Source organism: Spea bombifrons, chromosome 4, assembly GCF_027358695.1.
Source record: "Spea bombifrons isolate aSpeBom1 chromosome 4, aSpeBom1.2.pri, whole genome shotgun sequence".
In the NCBI taxonomy this organism is placed as follows: domain Eukaryota; kingdom Metazoa; phylum Chordata; class Amphibia; order Anura; family Pelobatidae; genus Spea; species Spea bombifrons.
The window spans coordinates 61,755,103-61,774,944 of NC_071090.1; the positions used below are offsets into that span (position 1 = coordinate 61,755,103).

At 38.1% G+C, this 19,842-nt stretch overlaps 1 protein-coding gene across 1 annotated transcript in view; it reads left to right on the forward strand.

Annotated features, from left to right (window-relative positions):
* The first annotated feature begins 758 nt into the window (after positions 1–758).
* FBXL13 (F-box and leucine rich repeat protein 13) overlaps positions 759–19,842 on the forward strand; it is a 60,315-nt gene continuing 41,231 nt past the window's right edge. Inside the window, exons 1-9 of the mRNA XM_053464272.1 lie at positions 759–837; positions 1,565–1,668; positions 2,270–2,363; positions 3,171–3,238; positions 11,162–11,316; positions 12,242–12,351; positions 15,139–15,243; positions 17,210–17,305; positions 18,683–18,818. Of these exons, the coding sequence (XP_053320247.1) occupies positions 763–837; positions 1,565–1,668; positions 2,270–2,363; positions 3,171–3,238; positions 11,162–11,316; positions 12,242–12,351; positions 15,139–15,243; positions 17,210–17,305; positions 18,683–18,818 (943 nt within the window). The 5' untranslated portion in view covers positions 759–762. The remainder of the gene's footprint in view (positions 838–1,564; positions 1,669–2,269; positions 2,364–3,170; positions 3,239–11,161; positions 11,317–12,241; positions 12,352–15,138; positions 15,244–17,209; positions 17,306–18,682; positions 18,819–19,842) is intronic.

Consider the following 19,842-nt stretch of genomic DNA (forward strand, 5'->3'; position numbering starts at 1 on the left):
ATTCATGAATATTGTTATATCAGAAAGCCCTACTTGTGCTGAATAAAAACTATAATTTGTGTGGGTGCATTAATTAAGAATAACATTACCAGTGAACAGAGACATAAAACACGAACATTGCTCAGGTCCTGTAGTGTAAAAAGCGCTATGGTTAACGTATTTGAGGCAATAGGTCCGCAGCACTTTATAAAGTGACGTCATATGTATTTAAATGTTTCTGCCACCCCTTCTGCAATCCATACATTGAGATCCCTTAACCCTTCTTGATAATCACTTAGAAAAAGGACATTTTTGCAAAAAAAAAAATCTCAAGCTAAAAAAACACGTTTATTCAGGAATACAATGTTAATAGGGCAGTGAATATCCTTGGTGCCTGAATGAAAGGATGCAGGCAGCCGACAATCTTTGAGCCCTCAGATGTGGGTTCTTATCGGTTGTAAACGTTTAAGTAAATGGCAAAACAATTTGGAATAGTCAAATACCGCTCTTATCATTATATCAATCAATCTCCCCTCATGGTTGAAGCCCATATACGATCATTTACGGATACACACTCGCATCCCAGGGTTAGGTTATTGTCGGCCCTTTCCCGCCCAACGAGCAGCGTTGAACAGACAGGGACGGGGGAGTGGTTTGAAGCAACGGGTGGGTAAGCGAGAGTTTGTTGCTAGGAGACCGGGAGTGTAGACGCTTCCAATGTGCTGGTCGTTCTGTTGGTGAATACAGAAAGTCTGAGGGTCTGGGGTGACCTTAAACTCTAACATGTCCTCTCTGCGTAATGCAGATGTCCGGCTCAGGACGTATATCAAGCAGCACTCACTACCCGAGATTTATGAGGTAACGCGCCCACCCCTCCAAAACGAAATGAAAACTCCCTGCAAGACAACCATTGTGATAAAGTTATATAATCAGCGCCCCTATAGCATGGGCGCCAACCGAGTGGTCAAAACTTAATGGGGACACTTCTGGAGGCAAAGGTCTTATTAAACACTAAGGCTAGGTTTTTTCTATATATACACCTAAGGACTGAAGAATTTCTAGCACCTTTGCTATGTTGTATTTTATATATATATGAAATATATATTATATGAAACTATATATATGTATATATAATCAGCATGAAATATTTCTCCTATAAAAACTATGGAAATGGAAAAAAATATTCCTGTATTTGTTCTGATTTTGGAAATATCTCAAATGACTTGTATTTGGTCTATTCTTGGACCTCAACATCTCTTTTCAGTGAATTAGGTCTGAAGAAATATCACGGAATGCCACCTTTCAGGAGACGTTAATGACCGTTAGAAAAACAATTCTTCAGTTTAAGGAGTCTCCATATAGCACAAGGGTGGCAAAGCCAATTGGGCAAAGAGTTGGTTTAGATCTAGCAAAGGCTGCACTTCTGTAAAGGCAATTGGTAGACTATAGAATAAGGTATCCAATCACTATGATGTATAGTTGCATGAAGCATATAGGCGCTACTGTATGCAGACAGAAAATAACAGCGTACAAGACACTCATACATTTGCATTCATTTCAATGGCTGCTGATTTCTCTGTAACAGGCGCTGCTGTGTGGCTTATGCATTATGTGCCCAGAAAACCCTCTCCTGTTTCTGGAAGACAAACTCAAGCAAATGATTGACACGGGCCATGAGACTTTTTTATGGTATGTGATGCAGATGTTTATGTTTACTATGGATGGTGTAATAATTCTGATAAGCAGAGTGCATTAATTGTAGTTTTTCAACAAAAGAAAATATTCATCACCACACCTAGTACATTAATATTGTTTAATAAGAAATATCGACTTTAGCCCATTCCAAGTTTCGATTAGTTTGGTAAATAAGCAATAATGCATTTGAAAAATGCAAATATACTCTGTTTGTGATACAGTTGTTTAGCCGTACAGAAGCCATGTTTAAAACCCACTCGACTGACATGTTTGTAGTTTTTTTTTTATTTCTATTAAAATGTCAAAATGCAATTCACTTTTCATTAGCACAATGTATGGGGCAATGTTTCCTACCTAAAAGGGGAGACTTTAATTTTTTCAGTGACAGGGGCACTTTCAAAAGGTTATTTTTGTTTGAATTATAGGAACAAATATACGTAAATCAATCTTATTAGCTTATAACCAAAACATGGAGGAATAAACCTTTAGTCTCATGGTATATACATTGCATTGTGAAGTCGCAGATGTAAAATAATATATGTATAGTGCTGCCTTAAGCGGTGGTAAGAATATTTGCTTTACATTTTTCCTACAGGGATGTGTTTATTGACGAAACTAAGAAACCTAAAATAAAAGCTGTGGCCGGAAGCTATTTGGATCACCTTTTTGGACAAGATGAAGACGTGTTGGTAATACTGTGCTGATCTTTATAGTAAGGAGAGAAAAAAACTCTACGGTGGTTTGCAATTATCAGTATCTATTGATGGATAAATATTGATAATTGTAATGCCCCGTTTCCTTTACATTATGAATTACTTTTTTAACTGCAGGAAAGCGTATAATGGATTGCAAGCTTTTGAGACTATCTATGAGTCTCTTCTTCAGACATATTATACCTGGGATAATATGACTAATAGATAGTCTTAAATGCTTGCAATCCATTGCAATCAGTCAGTTAGCCAATAAAAGTATAATCTTTAGCAAATTTACTTCTTCTCTTTCTATGGCAAACACGGTGCAACTCTATACCTTTTTGAGCTATGAATTATGTGGGATCGGATCAGCTCTTCTTGCAGGATAAACTCACAGACGATGGTCCTTTCACAATTCTTGGTGATAACTGCAATTTAACAGCAAACTTTAGTAAATAAACCCCTAAATATTAATAGGCAGGTAAGTCAATTTAGACTCACCAAGTTTTCAACGAGATGTCACTATTTCTTCCACAATTATTTATTTATGTGTTCCAGAAGCACCAACAATTTCCTTTAAACTCTATATTCATCTGTTAAATCCTAAATTGAGAATAAGTTGAGTGGTCATCCTAAATGGTGTGTTACAGTGAATATATTGTGGCCACTTTTATTTGTTGATCTATGCATCACTTGGGAAGAAAAATGCGGTGTGCTTTTTCCATTGCCAATTCTGTACTTTAGCAAAAAAGATACTTTTACATATGAGCCTTCTGGTAAGGTACTATTCCTTTTTCCTTTCAGGTGTCGCCGGAGTTATTTAAGAAGGCATATTCATTTTACATCAACAATTTGCAAAGACTCTGTTTTGAGTGAGTACTTTACAACCTGACAAAGTATATTCCAATTGTGTTCCTTTTAAAATGCACTTTACTGCAAAGACTGTCTTACACTTTGGCAGAATATTCCATGCTTTCATTCCAGGACTTTGTCCTGTTGTTAAGTGATATCGCAGAATTGAAGCTTTTTAGAGTTTATGACCATATAAAAGACATCCTTGTCACTAATACCATTTCGGGTATCTGTGGACATTTTACTCTTCCGTATAAAGAGGGTTCTAAATTGTTTACAGCTGTACATTTTATATCGCTAGATATAGATGCATATACATACATAAACAGTAAGCTCTATGGGCCAGGGACGTCCTTTCCTAATGGATTTATAGTTAGCTATCCCTATCAAAATGTCTCCTTGACCACATGTATGTGCTGCTTTTCTTTTTCGAGTGATATTTATTCATACAGTGCCAGATTTCAGCATTGTTTTTACCACCTGACTACACTTATTCTATCCCTATTATTATAGTGTAAACTGTAAAGTCTTATGAACATCTGTTGATATAAATGAATAAAAACTATACATATGATACATACATATGCAAACTGAGTGCAAGTAACCAGCACTTCAGGGTGTTTATGAAAGATCATCACTTTATAGATGATATAGAATCTATTTATAGATAATAAGAACTTTGAGACAAATTCATTGGTCATATTTTTGTTGGCTCAGTCTTTTGAAATTTAGAAATTTGAGGAAAGTCAATAAGGAATCCAATGGAGGTGCTCCAATGATTGCTGCATATTTTCCTCTTTGCCTTAAATGTGCTTGCATGACCTATATGCTAATATATAACAGTTCATGTACCCAGCTCTTCATCACTCCCAAGCACAGTCAAACAAGGCATCGATTCTCCATCACTGGTCAAAATCAAGCGAATCCATCCTATAGGTGGAAAAAGGGCCAAGTGTCTTCCCCATACACCACTCTAAGCACCGACTGGCTGCCATCACTTCACTTCTCATAAAGGATCTCATCCATTCCCCTAACAGTGAGAGATCTCAATCTCTTCTATAACCTTGCTATTGTCATATGATATACAAACTACCTATTAGTAATTAAAGTTTTCTTTTTCAGCTAAAATAATATAGACAATTACAAAACTAGAAATATACATTTGTTTTGCCGTTTAATGAACCTCTTCTTGTTTTGCACCTTATGTCTGTATAAAGCAGTTTATCAAATGTTTCCAGTATTCGATCTCACACGTTCCTGGCATATGGATGGTTTACTACTTTGAGTTTTACTTGTGTTTCTATTTATGTTCTCTATTTTAAACTTGTGTCAGGTGGTAAAAACAATGCTGAAATCTGGCACTGTATGAATAAATATCACTCAAAAAAGAAAAGCAGCGCATACATGTGTTTTCATTTGCTTCTCAGTAATTAAAGCAATTTTGTGTTCTGGAAACTTCAAAGAATGAAGAGGCTAAGCCCTCCTAAGGAAGGTCAATTTAAGTTTACAATACTTTATTTGGTTGACATAAAGCATAAGTAAACTAACTGTAAATTAATAACCCATGTATAACTACTAAATATAATTTATTTCAATAATAGACCTGTAAGTTTCAGCTACACATTTCACTTCTTTCTGGACAGTCTTCTTGCTCCATGGTCACACCAGAAATGAAGCTTTTCAGGTTTTCTTAACAGCAGTACATGTATTTAATTACCATACACACATGTCCTATGAGGTGCACCCAGACATAATCATCAATAATTGGTTGGACAGCCATGCTCCCAAGTCTAAGAAGTCTAAGAAATCTTTAGTTGCCTACCTGCTTCATTCCAGTTGGCCCTGAAACTGCTCTACCTACTTCCTTGCACATCCTCACAACCCCAAGACATTTTTCAACCGCAATCACACTTTGGAAAGCAAGTATCCAAGATAGTGATCTATACAAATGTATCCAGTTTTGCAATAAACCTGTATAATTGGCACGGCCTGAAGATTAATTTGATGATCCCCTCTGCTCAACCTGCTAGACTGTGTGTCACCGACCCAGTGTTCCGTATCAGATTGTCTTACATGGATTTTATTTCTTGTATCTGTAGAAAAGCCCCTTTGAATCCCGGGATATATAACCTTCACCCGTCTGGCTTTCCTTTAACTACTACAGATTCCTCGTCGTATGAAACTCCACTTACACCAGTGGCTTAAAACAATGGGTTTATTAACATAACAAATACATATATATGAGTATATAGAGAAGCGTCTAAAATACAAGGCTCTATGACTCTAACTACACTATGCTAGTGACTCTATGTGTGCATGTAAGGGTGGGATGTCCCTGTCACCTTGATGTTATCCTTCCTTCTTTCTTTCTGGTTCTCTCTTTTCCTTCTTTCTGGTTCTCTCCCTCTCTCTGTCTTTGTTGCTCACACCTTTATAGCCACCATGCCCAAACAGTCCCAGCCAATCATCTTCTTAGTTTGTGTCCACTCATCCTTAGGAAGGCACAATCTTGTACCTGCACCAGCTGCCTGTAGAGACCGCTCTTGTCCATGAAGTTAGATTGCCCCCCACAGTGAAGTTGATGGTCCTCAGGGAAAATTCAGGGTGGGTCTCTGAATGTTGATATTGTCTCCTTTTGTTGTAGGACAAACACATGCTTGTCTCCAGCCCAGATACTATCTCCTGCAGTCCTTTTGTTGTAGGAGATTGTAGATTGTATCTCCTGTTTATTGTTCCCACCTGGTAGAGAGATAGCCCTTTGATGTATTGGGAGTTCCTGGACATTTGGGTTTCGCCACTAGTGTAATTCCTTGAAACTGGTTTACTCAAGAGGAATCCCATTGTGTTGGGAGCCAGCTGTTGTCCATGGAGATTAATAGTTGACTTATATTTATTACATCTCCCCCCTTTGTGTCTGAATGACACACGTAAACCCAGTTTGCTGTGGCTGGAAAAAACATTCAAAATGGTCAAGAATAAAATCCATAATGCAGGTCCTCTTCAGATTAGTGGTTTTGTATGTTTGGATTTCCATGGCACCATAGTGTAGTTATCTTTTAGAGAGTCTAACTTAAATGAAAATATCTAAATTCTTTTATAGTATGTCTAGCCTTGGATGTCAAGCGCTTCAGTGATTTACAAAGAATTATTTGCACAATAAAACATATAATAGTACAAATGAAAATAATAAAAACAGGATGAAACATATAATACATAAAATTCCTTTTAGAAAATGATTGTCCAAAAATATGATCCCAATGATTATTTGTGGCAATAGAATCAATGTGAGGAATAAGTTGTTCAACTTCCCCTTGGAGATGTTGAATTACCACCTTAGTTTGATCATCAGATTCTTTCATTTTTTTAAGTAGGCCTATGTCTGATTCTAATACTTTACTCCATTTAAATAGAATAGTAGCATCCCTGAGATTAGGAGGTATCACCGAAATGTTTATAGAAGGGAGGTATTCAACAGAATGTCGACTGATGAATGGAATCCTAAATAAAATGCCAGAAATGTTTAAAATAGTCAAATTATCCCCACAATAGAGTCCTCTAGACAAGTTGTAATTACCCCAGCACCCATCAGAAGAAACCCATTCAACTTGATTGATCTTTAGTAATAACGTGTAACACACCCTGCCGTATCCCATGAATGACAGAATTTGAGAAGTAGGGACTGTCTCAACTCCTACTTGACACAGTGAATTATTATGCCAGCATGACGTGTATACCTCCCTATACTGTCCCGGTGTACAGGCATATGTTTTTGTCACAGGATGTAGACCGCCAAGAGAAAGATTTTCTATCCATTCCCCATTTTGAAATACCAAGAAATCATATCATACAAACAAAGTCATTCTTAACTATCCCCTTAACTACTGGTGTTATTATTCTCTGTCTGGAATTGATTTACTTGAAGATAAAATTATTCTTTGGATTTTACCCAATTTATGCATCATTCCCTGTCTGCCAGTGTAGTTATACTATATCCAGTTTAGCCTAAACAGCTCTGGCATGCTGTATATACATAATATTCCTCTGATACAGGCTTTATAACTATCGAACACTGACAGAGTCCCAAGATATTCAGCATACAAGTAATTGTTCGCATTAAGGATTTGGCCTTGAGTTGATGCATCTGAAAAAAGGAATAAGGGAGAGAAAGAGAGAGGAGAAACAAAACAAGAACCAAAAGTTAATGAGGTTTTTCATAATTCATAGACCACTTGTTTGAATCAATTTACATTGATCAATATGTACCCATTTCATTGGCTGTTTCCTCTTTTTCTTGGTTTTCTGTTTGCTTTCTACTTGTATGACTGTACAGCCAAGCTTTTTATTTATTATATATGGGCCTTCCCAGTTTGCACTCCATGGTGCTGTGGGTCCTAATTTTTTTTTACCATGACTAACTAGCCTGGTTCAAATAGACTCGACGGGTCGCCTGTGTCACTCCCCTCTTTACATGGTCTTGCCATGTTGCCTGCTGCAAATTGTAAATTTGCTCGAACTTGGTCTTGCACTGCCTTAAGAAACTGTTCTTTTGATATTGCCTCCCTGAGAGGGGTTGAAAGTGTAGGCTCATCAGAATGCGAGAGGTTCATAATCGCCAAGGAAATGGCTTCTAATTCTGCCCTTTGAGCTGAGCAATATGATGGGAGTTTAACTAAAAGATGAAAATTCCTGGAGGGGCAGATCACCGCACAACCCGTGTAGAACTTACCATTCTTCCAGTACCGTGAACCATCTACAAAGACATGTACAGAGTCATTAATTGTGTCAGCATGAAATATTGTTTTACATTCATTTTTCTGCAATATTTCCCTTACTGGCTCAATAGCTTCACTTGGAAACCTATACTGTCTTTGTGGGGGAGGGTCTGGCCCTTGAACCACAATTTCACTTCCTTTGAGAACTCCACAATCATTCTTACCTTGAGCCCACACCTCTGGAAACTTGTGCACTAAGGATTTAACTACTGCCTTATCTGTAAACGGGAATTGTATAGGTGCATCTTTCACGCTGTGTATAGCTGGGATTGAGGAGAGATGTTCATAATCCAATATTACTGGTTTACGATTACGTGTGACTTTCCATAACATACCGTTACACAAATCAATAAGCATCCCTGCCTTGCGCATTATATCCACTCCTAGAATAGTTTCATCACCCTGTGAGGTGCACCACATAGGAAATACGTCACTCCAAGAGTTCAGCTGTATAGGGACAGAGGGTGCTAACACTGCTCTTGTTTGGGCTCCCCCTAATCCTATTAAGTGAGTTTGTGGCGCTAATGGTGAGACAAACAACGGTAACGATGTTAGACTAACAGCAGCTCCTGTGTCCAGTAGTATATTTGTGTGATGGCCCCCGACCACACCTGAAACACAAGGGCGACTGTTATGGTCCTTCTGCAATTTGCAGATAGGTTCCATTTTAACAGGGGCCTGACATCCCTATGGTGAGAGTACAGTGCACCCCTCATCCCTAAGGTCAAGTAAAGGTGCAGTTGGAATCACATTGACTACGTGGCTGGAAGATTTTGCATCCTCTACTGTTCTAACCTGGGTGGGATAAGACTTATAACCTTCTTTTTCAGAAATCTGTTTAAGATGCTCTCTTGCTTGTGTATAGGGATCATGTCGTGTGGAATGCCATGCGTTGTTTCTGGCAGTATTGTGATATACCCCCGCATGTACCTGACCCCTTCTTTCCTGATTATTTCTGCGTTGCCAACAGTGTTTTTTAATATGTCCAATTTTCCCACATGAAAAACATATGCGGCCTGTTCTTAATTTATCTAGGTGTGTACTGTTACCTTCATTTTTTGTTATTAAAGCAATGTGTTGGAAGTTTGTTTTAAGTGTATGATCCTTCCTCCAGTCATGTAACATTCTTAGGAATTCATGAAAATTACGAGCTGTCGCTAATAAGTTACGGTTAGTGGAATCCATACCCTTATATTTTCCTGCTAGTATACGTAACATTATTGGGTCTCCTATTTGCAAACCTGTTTTGTTATGAACCTTGCAATACACCTCGTGAAATCTAGTGCAAAATGCAAAAGGGTCTTCATTGGGCTGGGGCAAAATACTATCTAAGAAGGATGTGTCCGCAGTATCTACATTTGTAAGGACCATAATCTGATTACTGCGCTCCTCCTTGTTAGCCCAAGAGCCATACTGCTGTTGGAGTTCTAATGAATTACTGTAATATGGAGGCAACCAAATTTTAAGCAGTTGGCAGGCAGTGTGGTCATCAAGGCTATACTGGGTAACAAACTGCTCAAATGTAACTAAATTATCTACCATGTGAGCACTTGAATTAAAAGGTGTGATGAGGGTTTTAATTTCACGAGCATATTTCTTATGAGGGTCCTCTGCAAAACTAGTAAGTGTTGTGAATTTATGTGTTCGTGGCAACGTGCTTGGGGTTGTCTCAGATCTAGTAAATAGCGAACGTTGCACTGTATCATGACCTGTTGTATTTGGTGGAGTGTGACACTGTGCTTCCTCACCTCCTGTTGCAGTATAAACAGGAAAATGTGTATTGTGTCTAGAGCGTTCCTCTTCTAGTTTCTGAGTTAGTGTTGCTATAATATGTCCCCTTTGTACAAACTGTTCCCCCAACATTTCTACATCCTCTCTACTTAATTGGCATGTAGGACAACCATCTACCCCAACAACAGAGACATTTACAGGCATCATTTGTACATTGGTATTGGGCATGACCTTTCCTTCCATCCTTTCTAATGCACACTTATACTGTACAACAAGTTGAGCTAAATTAGCCGCATACTTCTTTTTCTTATGTATTACAAATTTTCCTATCTTATTATTAGCCTTTTCAAACTGTAAAAGTAAATCATTTAACAACTGTAAAGCATTTAACCTATCATTACATACATATTCAACAGTTGACTTATCCGCAAAATTATTAACAGCTTCCATCTTATATACTCACGATACCGAATCTCTCCGTTCTCATACGAATTCCGCCCTCCAAAATGCTCACGACGTAGTCCTGGGCCAACCGAGGAATGTCTTCAAAAATTTTACTGGAACGTTAACCTGCCTGGCTTCGCCAATGTAGAAAAGCCCCTTTGAATCCCGGGATATATAACCTTCACCCGTCTGGCTTTCCTTTAACTACTACAGATTCCTCGTCGTATGAAACTCCACTTACACCAGTGGCTTAAAACAATGGGTTTATTAACATAACAAATACATATATATGAGTATATAGAGAAGCGTCTAAAATACAAGGCTCTATGACTCTAACTACACTATGCTAGTGACTCTATGTGTGCATGTAAGGGTGGGATGTCCCTGTCACCTTGATGTTATCCTTCCTTCTTTCTTTCTGGTTCTCTCTTTTCCTTCTTTCTGGTTCTCTCCCTCTCTCTGTCTTTGTTGCTCACACCTTTATAGCCACCATGCCCAAACAGTCCCAGCCAATCATCTTCTTAGTTTGTGTCCACTCATCCTTAGGAAGGCACAATCTTGTACCTGCACCAGCTGCCTGTAGAGACCGCTCTTGTCCATGAAGTTAGATTGCCCCCCACAGTGAAGTTGATGGTCCTCAGGGAAAATTCAGGGTGGGTCTCTGAATGTTGATATTGTCTCCTTTTGTTGTAGGACAAACACATGCTTGTCTCCAGCCCAGATACTATCTCCTGCAGTCCTTTTGTTGTAGGAGATTGTAGATTGTATCTCCTGTTTATTGTTCCCACCTGGTAGAGAGATAGCCCTTTGATGTATTGGGAGTTCCTGGACATTTGGGTTTCGCCACTAGTGTAATTCCTTGAAACTGGTTTACTCAAGAGGAATCCCATTGTGTTGGGAGCCAGCTGTTGTCCATGGAGATTAATAGTTGACTTATATTTATTACAGTATCAAAAGACAAACTGATTAAATATTTACGATTTCTATCATTGCCAGTGCATGGATAGAATTCTGCTCAAGGAGGCAGGCCAACAAGATCAACACACAGCTCAAACTGCAGACTGCTGAGGCCCATCATGCGAATACTGTACTGAAATCCATCATACATCGGTGGAATTCTTGGACAAAAACTCGCAAACAGCAACAGATCTGTAAGTTTTTCACTCTCAAAAAACTTACACACTCTGCCTTGTTTAGCTATTTAGAAATATATTCTTTTTTCAGTTTGCTCAATGTCACACTGGCAAATTTAATATTGAAACTGCATTTCAGATATGATTGCAGAGAACAAGAAATGTTGTTGTTTTTTAATAGAAATGCGTGCAAGCAACACATACCAAATATGTTTTCCCTGCAGTAATACATGACTCGTACAGCTTTGGATGACCTGGGTGTGTATCTGAAAAAGCAGAGTGTTCCGTGTTCTGCTCCTTATGCTGTTTTGCCATCTTTAACAAACAGAACATAAGTTATCCCAAAACAGTTTAGTGTCACATTGCTTTGTATAGGTGCCAGAATGTTACACTTTCATATATATGTTGTTTCATTTTGCTAAATGTTACCAGCTGTCTTTATTCGACAGAAACTGTTTATATTTTGATAGATGGTTGACCCTGTTCATATTGATTTGGTCTCCTTAGTTCTAACTGTGCTAGCTATGTGTTAAGGGGAACCTAGACATTACATGTAGACTCAACAACTTCCTCTCTCGGTCCCCTTTAAGATATATATTTAGTTATATAGTTATATAGGCTGAAAAAAGACATGCATCCATCAAGTTCAGCCTTTCCCATATCTGTTAATTGCTGTTGACCCAATATATATATATGTTGCTGCCACTAATCACTAATATGATTCTGATTGTTCTCTATGGGTTTTCCACTACTTTTAGCTGTCTTGTGTGACTATTTTAACAGCAATCTCCTCTGTTGACAATTGGAAAACAGATGGATCTATCAGGCAGACACTTAGTGGTCCACATGCGCAACCCTGAAAAGTGTCATTTCAGAAAAGGACTAGTTTGGATGCAAATCACAGTTTATACAGTTTTTTTCTTTCTAAATGTATTTGTTTTAGTGGCAGCAACCAGAATTCAGAATGTTTTTAATGACGCCTTAATGAAGAAAATCTTAAAAGCGTGGAACGTTGAGACCCAGGACTCTAAAAAGAAAAGAGAGTACTTTGAGGTATGCCTGAAAGAACACTGTAAAGCTGACATTGTCTTAAATTAGTCTACAGGCCCCAAGTAAGGGATCAGAAATTCTTATCTTAGATCTGGGCTCTAAAAATATACCGTGTGTGTTCATAGTGCTTTGCAGTGTAAACACAAGAAAAACTTTCCATCAACAAATCTTTCCATGGTAAGGATATGTTGCCAATGAGATTTATTAAATAAGCCAAAATGAAAATACCATCCAAGTAATAGGTTTAAAAGGGATGACTGTCCAGTTATGTGCCACTTCTGGATGCTGATTTGTTTTTCATGTCTGTTTCACAGTTCTTGTGAATTATGTTTTTTGTTATGAGCCAACATGATTTCTTTGTTGAGGCATAACTTAAAGCCACGTGTCATTCACTTACCTGTCTCTGTGTCACCCATGGTGGCTTGTATAGGTGTTAGTCAAAAAGAGGAAGTGCCATTTCACATATTCTACACAATGGCTGGTCATCATTACAGAGGCACACATGGCCCTAGATAGCATCTATTCTACATATATATATATATAATGCTGTCTCCATTCTATTTGAGGGGTGTTTTTTTGCATATCTGACCTGACAACAGTTAAAGTTAGCCTTTAGCCATAGTTCCTCATGCCCCTTATGTGAGCCAAATAATCTGCCTTTGTGTGCTTTAGTGTCCTTTTTAACTATTTGATTCCTGACCCAGCTTGTATTGTCAACTTTGTTTCTTCATTTGAAGACCTTCCAGACTCCTTTCCCTTAGTCTGTCTATGCATGGGCAGATCAAGACCGGGTTGGACCCCGGGAAACTCATTTTCAAGTGACCCTCTCCAAAATCTGTTTTCCCCGCCTTCATTTTGCGGTTCAATTCTGCCTGGGATCAGAAGGCTATAGTAACTTGCATCCCATGGAATTATATTCAAGTGGACAGGAAGTGGACCATAGACAAAGATGCATGAAAGTTATAACCACTACTAAATGTCCAGACATAACCAAGTACCCATCAGACAAGACAGTATAAGAAGATATGTCATGGTTCTGAAACTGTGGTTTCAACTTCTTCATTTCATTATTTACTGTTAATAACCAACATTGAGAGGTTTCTCCATCAACCAGGGCTGAGCTTGCTGTGTATAATGCATTGCTGAGTGAGTGAGGAAACTTTGAAGAGGTATGCAGTATAACAGGCCAGCCAAGCTCCTCCTGCAGTAAAAGCTCTCTGGGACTGAACCCTCACAATCTATGGTGAAGTCACAGAGTTGAAGTAACAGCTCTCCTACTAACTATGTTTTGCTGAACACATCTCCTGCTTGCCCCTTCACTTGTGCGTTATATTCACAGTTAGCATTTAGTTGAGGAAATGGAGCACTTCCCTAAGATAAAATAAATGCTCACTTCTGGCACTCAAACTGTTAAAAGTGCTAAAGTGTGTTAAAACAATTGTCTCAGCCTAAAAACAGATGTCTTGAACTGTAAAATACCGTAAAAGAATAAAAGAAGTACGTGAAGCCTATACAGCATCTTCTTAAAGTCATATAGGTTTTTGTAGACCCTCTGGAATCCAGCGTTCTAAAAATATTATGTTTTTTTTTAGTTTCTACTCACTGTCAGAACAAATTGCTCCTTTTAGAATAATGTGTTATACCACAAAGATCCTTTGGTACTGAAAGACCAAGTGACTACTTTAAAAGAACTGTTGAAACATCCAGAGAATTCAGCAGTGTAGTAATGTGAAACAGGCCGTATGATGTCATTCTTGTAGAACACCAGCTTCTTAGAACCTTAACCAGGCTTATCTTCATGTGGGATTCCAGCTGAAAATGTGCCTAATTTTTTACAGCATTGCCTTCAGTTCAGAAATATTTTCTGAAAGAATACTTTTGTTCTGAACTCTGTTACCGTTTTATTATTCAGCATAGCTGTGTAGTGTAAAATTGACAATTTCATTGGCTTTTGCTACATTGTATTGGGTGTTTTATAAAAATATTGTTGCATGTACCAATGTATAGTAATCACCGATATATTTACTGGGCAACGTAGTCCAAAGATGTTAAATACACAAAAAGAAAGGTTGGAATGCAGCACTCAGCAGTGAAAAGGTGCACGAACCAGGGTACCACCAAGTCCCTCAATAAATCCAAAATAAAGAAGCAGAAGCTCAGCACTCAAATGATAAGGTGAGTTTATTTCACACAGGCAACGTTTCGACGCACAGAAGACCTGTGCGTCGAAACGTTGCCTGTGTGAAATAAACTCACCTTATCATTTGAGTGCTGAGCCTCTGCTTCTTTATTTTGCACAGATGTTAAATGACGCATAGGCATTAAATGGGTGGGGGTACCTATTGTCATTAAGCCCTTTTCACCTACCACAGCACAACTTAACACAAAGAGCTTGCATTAATCTGCCTACTAACTAGACCGACCATGTTTTTTAAAAATGTTTTCTCAATGTGAATCTGTTGGAATGGCCCATTTCCATCATTTATATGATTTGTATTTATGCTGATGCCATTTAATGCATATACCCCTCTCATAGAGCAATTTATAAAGCCTTGGATGTATAACCTTGCAAGCCTAATGTGTTGGTTTTGTCTTAACCTGTCGATTCTATTTTTGTCATACGCTTTGAATATGCTTTGAAATGTGCTGTGTAAATTGGTGATGGTATATAAATAGAAGGTAATAAATATTAATGTACACTGGGCTTTAGTGGAACAACATCTATTAAATATAAATGTTTTTATGTCACTTTAACGCTGACTTATGTATTTTTTCATCCTCATTTGGAAGCGCTTGGAAAGAGGGGACATGGAAGATTATGGAAGTTTAAATTCTTCTTCTATAAGAGAAGGTGAAGATGACATTTCACAGTTACCACTCAAGGCTGTTCTCAAGGTACAAAGCGGCAAATGCAGACAGAACAGAATGTCATGTTATAAAAAAATCAGTATATTACACTTCTTTATATGTCATAGTATCATCAGATTGCAAAGTTAACCAAATAAACAGGAATGGTGTTTGAAGAATGATAGTGACAACTACTGTATATATAGTGTGCATATGTGTGTGTGTATATATATATATATATATATATATATAAATATATATAATATGCATATTAAAGTGGATATGGTCCCAGAAAGGGCTGGCCTAGGGGACGAGTTCTGCCAAATGTTCTGGCTTAATTGCACTATTAACACTCATTATACACAAGTAACACAGTGCTAAGATGTAGTGGTGATCCGGGTGTCTATGACAGCATAGTAGAAGATATCTGCTTGGACCAGAGCATCTTGAGGAAACTGGTGATGAATATTATTGGAAAGCATGTATTTTTTGAATTGCTATTTTTAATGCATTTCTTTAGCTGTTTTTGTTTAGATTGATTACAATAATGTAGCTAGTGAACTCTCTCTTTCTAGCGTAAGATCAAAGATGAACTCTCATATCATAATGAGGCCCGTATATTACTCCTCACGCTTTAAAAAATATCAATACACGTTTTAATAAAATATTTTCCTGTTCAAATTCTCTACCAGTGACACACCAGATTCAATATTAATAAGTCTGTTGTGAAAACATAGCCATTTGCCAGCTGGAAAATATTGTGTTCTAAATACACAAGAGAAGAAATATGAGTTCAAGTAAAGATTCTGAAAACTGCTCAACCATGTCAATGACTGTAAAATGTACTTATTCATGTGAAGAGCATAGGGTAAATAGGGAACTGAATACTAAGCAAGTAACATTGCGTTGTATTACCATACTCCAATTACAAACACTGCACATAGTTAACCTTATGCAGAATATCTGAATGTACCTTCTAACAAATAGTACTTTTCAATAAAGGTGCCATTCCACTTATATAAAATACTCATTTCACTTTCTACTATGTTAAGCAAATAAAGTGTAGCAGACATGCAATTGTATGGCTTCATTTTGTATGTGAATGTTAATATTTGGAGACCAGCTTCCAAGCATGTGCATTTCCCATTATTCCTAGTAAGCACTGGGCTGAATAGAAGCAGTCATGTTGCTATGTTTTAAACTTCTCTGGCTGCCTTGCAGACTGTTGGCTATCCCTGTTTTATAGTTCATTTTTATAGTTAATACCATAATCCTTTAACACCAGTCTGGCATCTAGTCTGAGTTTAGCAGGTGTGTAGAACAAGGATGTCCAACATTTAAATGGAGGAGACTGCATGTCATTAAGAGCATGAGCACTGTTTTGAAACCTGCGTGGGGTTTCAAGACGGCTGGCAACTCTAAATTAAAAACCATTTTTTATCTTTTTCAATATATTATTATTATTATTTCTTTATATAGTGCCATCATATTATCGATTTGTTCATACTGTAAGAGGGAGTTTGCCTTTACATTTTCCAGCTTGATAATTTAGTAAATCACAAATAAATGATAAAAAGACTTAAGGTAAATGTCCACCAAAGCAATTAGTCCAAGTGCTGTAATTATACCGCATGTTAGATTCATGGAAAAGATACACACTTTTAATTTAAACCCTACACTTCCCTAAATTGGCTTTCTAGACTTTTTGACTTGATTTTAAAATAGTAGGAATTAATAAAAGAATCATTTATGTCCGTGAGGTGGCACTAATGATCGTGGGCTCTTCAGGACACTCTGTTGTCCAACTGTAGATAAGCACCTTGGCTGGACCTGGAAGCAATTTCACAACGGAGATCCAGGGCTTGGGGTGTATCGAGCCCTGTAATAAGGTCTGTTTTTGTTTTACATCCCTCTAGTGTATTTAGAATGAATTGCCTGAAAAATCACGCTAGCTTCCATTTTTTACCTGGTGTTGGCACATAATTTATGCTTGCTGTTCCTTGTGTTTATACAGATCTTTGGTTTTGTGGACTTGATAGATTTGGCAAGATGTGCTGAGGTTTGTCGATCCTGGAAGATAATAACACAGCATAGCTCACTCTGGAGTAGTGTAAGTAGACTTTTTGAATGGAACTGGTTAGAGGGTATTAGATAAATGGAACAGTCTCCCATAAGAAGTGCTGAAGGCTAATGCAGGAAGGTAATTTAAACACACATGGCATAGGCATAAAGCTACCCTTACTCTAATTCCAGGCCAAGGTCAAGAAAAATGACCAGAGTAAATGGGCCAAATGGTTCTTATCTACCCTCAATTGTATGTTTCTATGTGCAGTTTCACAAATACATATACATTTTTAAACACATCATATAAATCACAATTTCTTACACTGTGGGAACTCCACAAAAGGTGCAGCTTTTGTGGTAATTGAAAACACAATCCTCACAGCTATCCTCACAGCTCATAGCCTTATATATGATAAATAAATATGTATATAACAGCAGAGCAAACATAGACTCTACTGATAAAGACTCTAAACTCCGGAGCATCACCCTGTTTTTCTCGTGAGCAATGAAAGAATCACCCCGATATGCAATAAAGAATTCCAGTTTTATTATGCCTGCGACATATAGCCAGTCAGCCACAGTCAATTGACATGCAAAGCCAGTTTTACACGAGAAAGACCTAGCAGGTTGAAATGTTACCTGTTGTGGTGGGGAAGGACTATTACTGCCAAATTTGCACGCTAAGCATCCTCAAAAAGGTAGCGTTAGCTGAGCACATGGGTGGCACATCATCAACAATGGGAAGCAAACATGTGGACACAGGCAGGGCTGTCTGTAAGACCCATATGCACACAACTTGTTTGTCAAAAAGACAGTTCCCCTCTATGACATGTATATTGTTGTGTTTCCCATCCCGAGGACTGTAACCAGTTCCACTCTTTAACAGTTCTGCTCTTGAAATCATTCCTCCACCAAAATCTGTGTTGTGTTGTGCCAAGCCCTTTCACCCACACTACTTTACTCTCTCATTTCTTATTGTATTCTCTTGTGTTAGCAGCCTTGTACCCAGACAATAGGATATATCCATTCTGTAATACCCATATGAGCCAGTAATGTTATCTTGGCTAAGGTGACTATGGAGGCAGATCAAGGGGGATGAAAGCCCCTATGCTCCAAAACCAGGGACTAATCAGGCCCCATGGTGAGCCGTCACTAAACGAGCCATAGGATGGTGGCGCAGAGTTGAGTGTTAGATATGACTGGGAGCTTTAGGCCTTGGGCAGCTCCCAGTCATCTCTACAGATATTGGTGGAGGAATGATTTGGTATATATTTATTAGTAAATTCTTAATATATTGGAAAATTAACCTGATACTTGCCTTCCCACATACCCATTTTTTCATGGTCTTACCTACTGTATATTTTGAACATAAGTAATTTATTATGCTTTTAATATTATCCATATTTTTCTACTTTATCTGTAGATTGATTTTTTCACAGTGAGGCATCTCATTCAGGACAAATTTGTGGTCAGTATTTTACGCAAGTGCCGTCCTTACGTTATACGCTTAAATCTCCGTAGCTGTTCTTCGCTCCACTGGGCTTCATTTAAAGCAATCAGTAAGTATTTTTATTTATGGATATTTTGAAAGGACACATCATGCATTGAGTTGTGTACTCCTTGTTCAGAAAAGTCCCTAGCACATTACATGTACAAATACACCTGGTAGATCCCCTTCCATTTACCTTAACATGTCATACCTGTTGCATTGTAGAATGCAATACTGCTTTTTATAAATGAGTAACCCACACATTTCTAAAGGTTTAGTTTAATGCTGCTCTCCATAAAAACTTTAGTGACAGCATAAAACTGCCGGTATGTCGGTGTGGCAGAGCCTGTCCTGGTGTATGTGCCTGGCTGACCGTGTGGCAGAGCCTGTACTGGTTTGTGTCTTTGGGTTTCGGTGCGGCAGAGCCTGTACTGATTTGTGTCTTTGGGTGTCAACATGGTAGAGCCTAAATTCCTACATTCCTAAATGTAGAAATACATTGAACTATTTAATTTTACTTATCCAGAGATAAAAACGGCCTCCTGAATTTGTAGTCACTTCAGCGGACAAAACTTTCTAGGCCCAGAAATCAGTGGGAGGAAAGGTTTTGTGTTATTTACTCTGCATCTGCATATTTTATTAAAAATGATTAATCACAGTAAATTGTGGCTTCATGGGTGACTTTTTTAAGTGTATTGATGTACTCCCAATCCCATCCCATTACATCATTATGCATTTGACTAGACTTGCCCCCCCAGGCCCTAGGCTGCCAGCCCTCCCCGTCAGTGGGATTGGCTCTTCATAACACTCAGTGATCCTTTATAACACCATCTTCAACCAAAGATTACATTTTCCCTTTTTCAGCTATTATTAGAAATGACTCTTTTTAGGGTTTTTAACTTTTTATTAAGCCATAACTAAAAGGTAAGTTGTATCCAGAATTAGACACATCAACAGGAGGCATAATTTCCTCCATCAGTCTCGGTCTGTTTTCAGCTCCCCTCCCCAATCAGTCCCGGACTGTTTTCAGCTCCCCTCCCCAATCAGTCCCGGGCTGTCTTCCACTCCTTTCCTCCCCAATCAGTCCTGGGTTG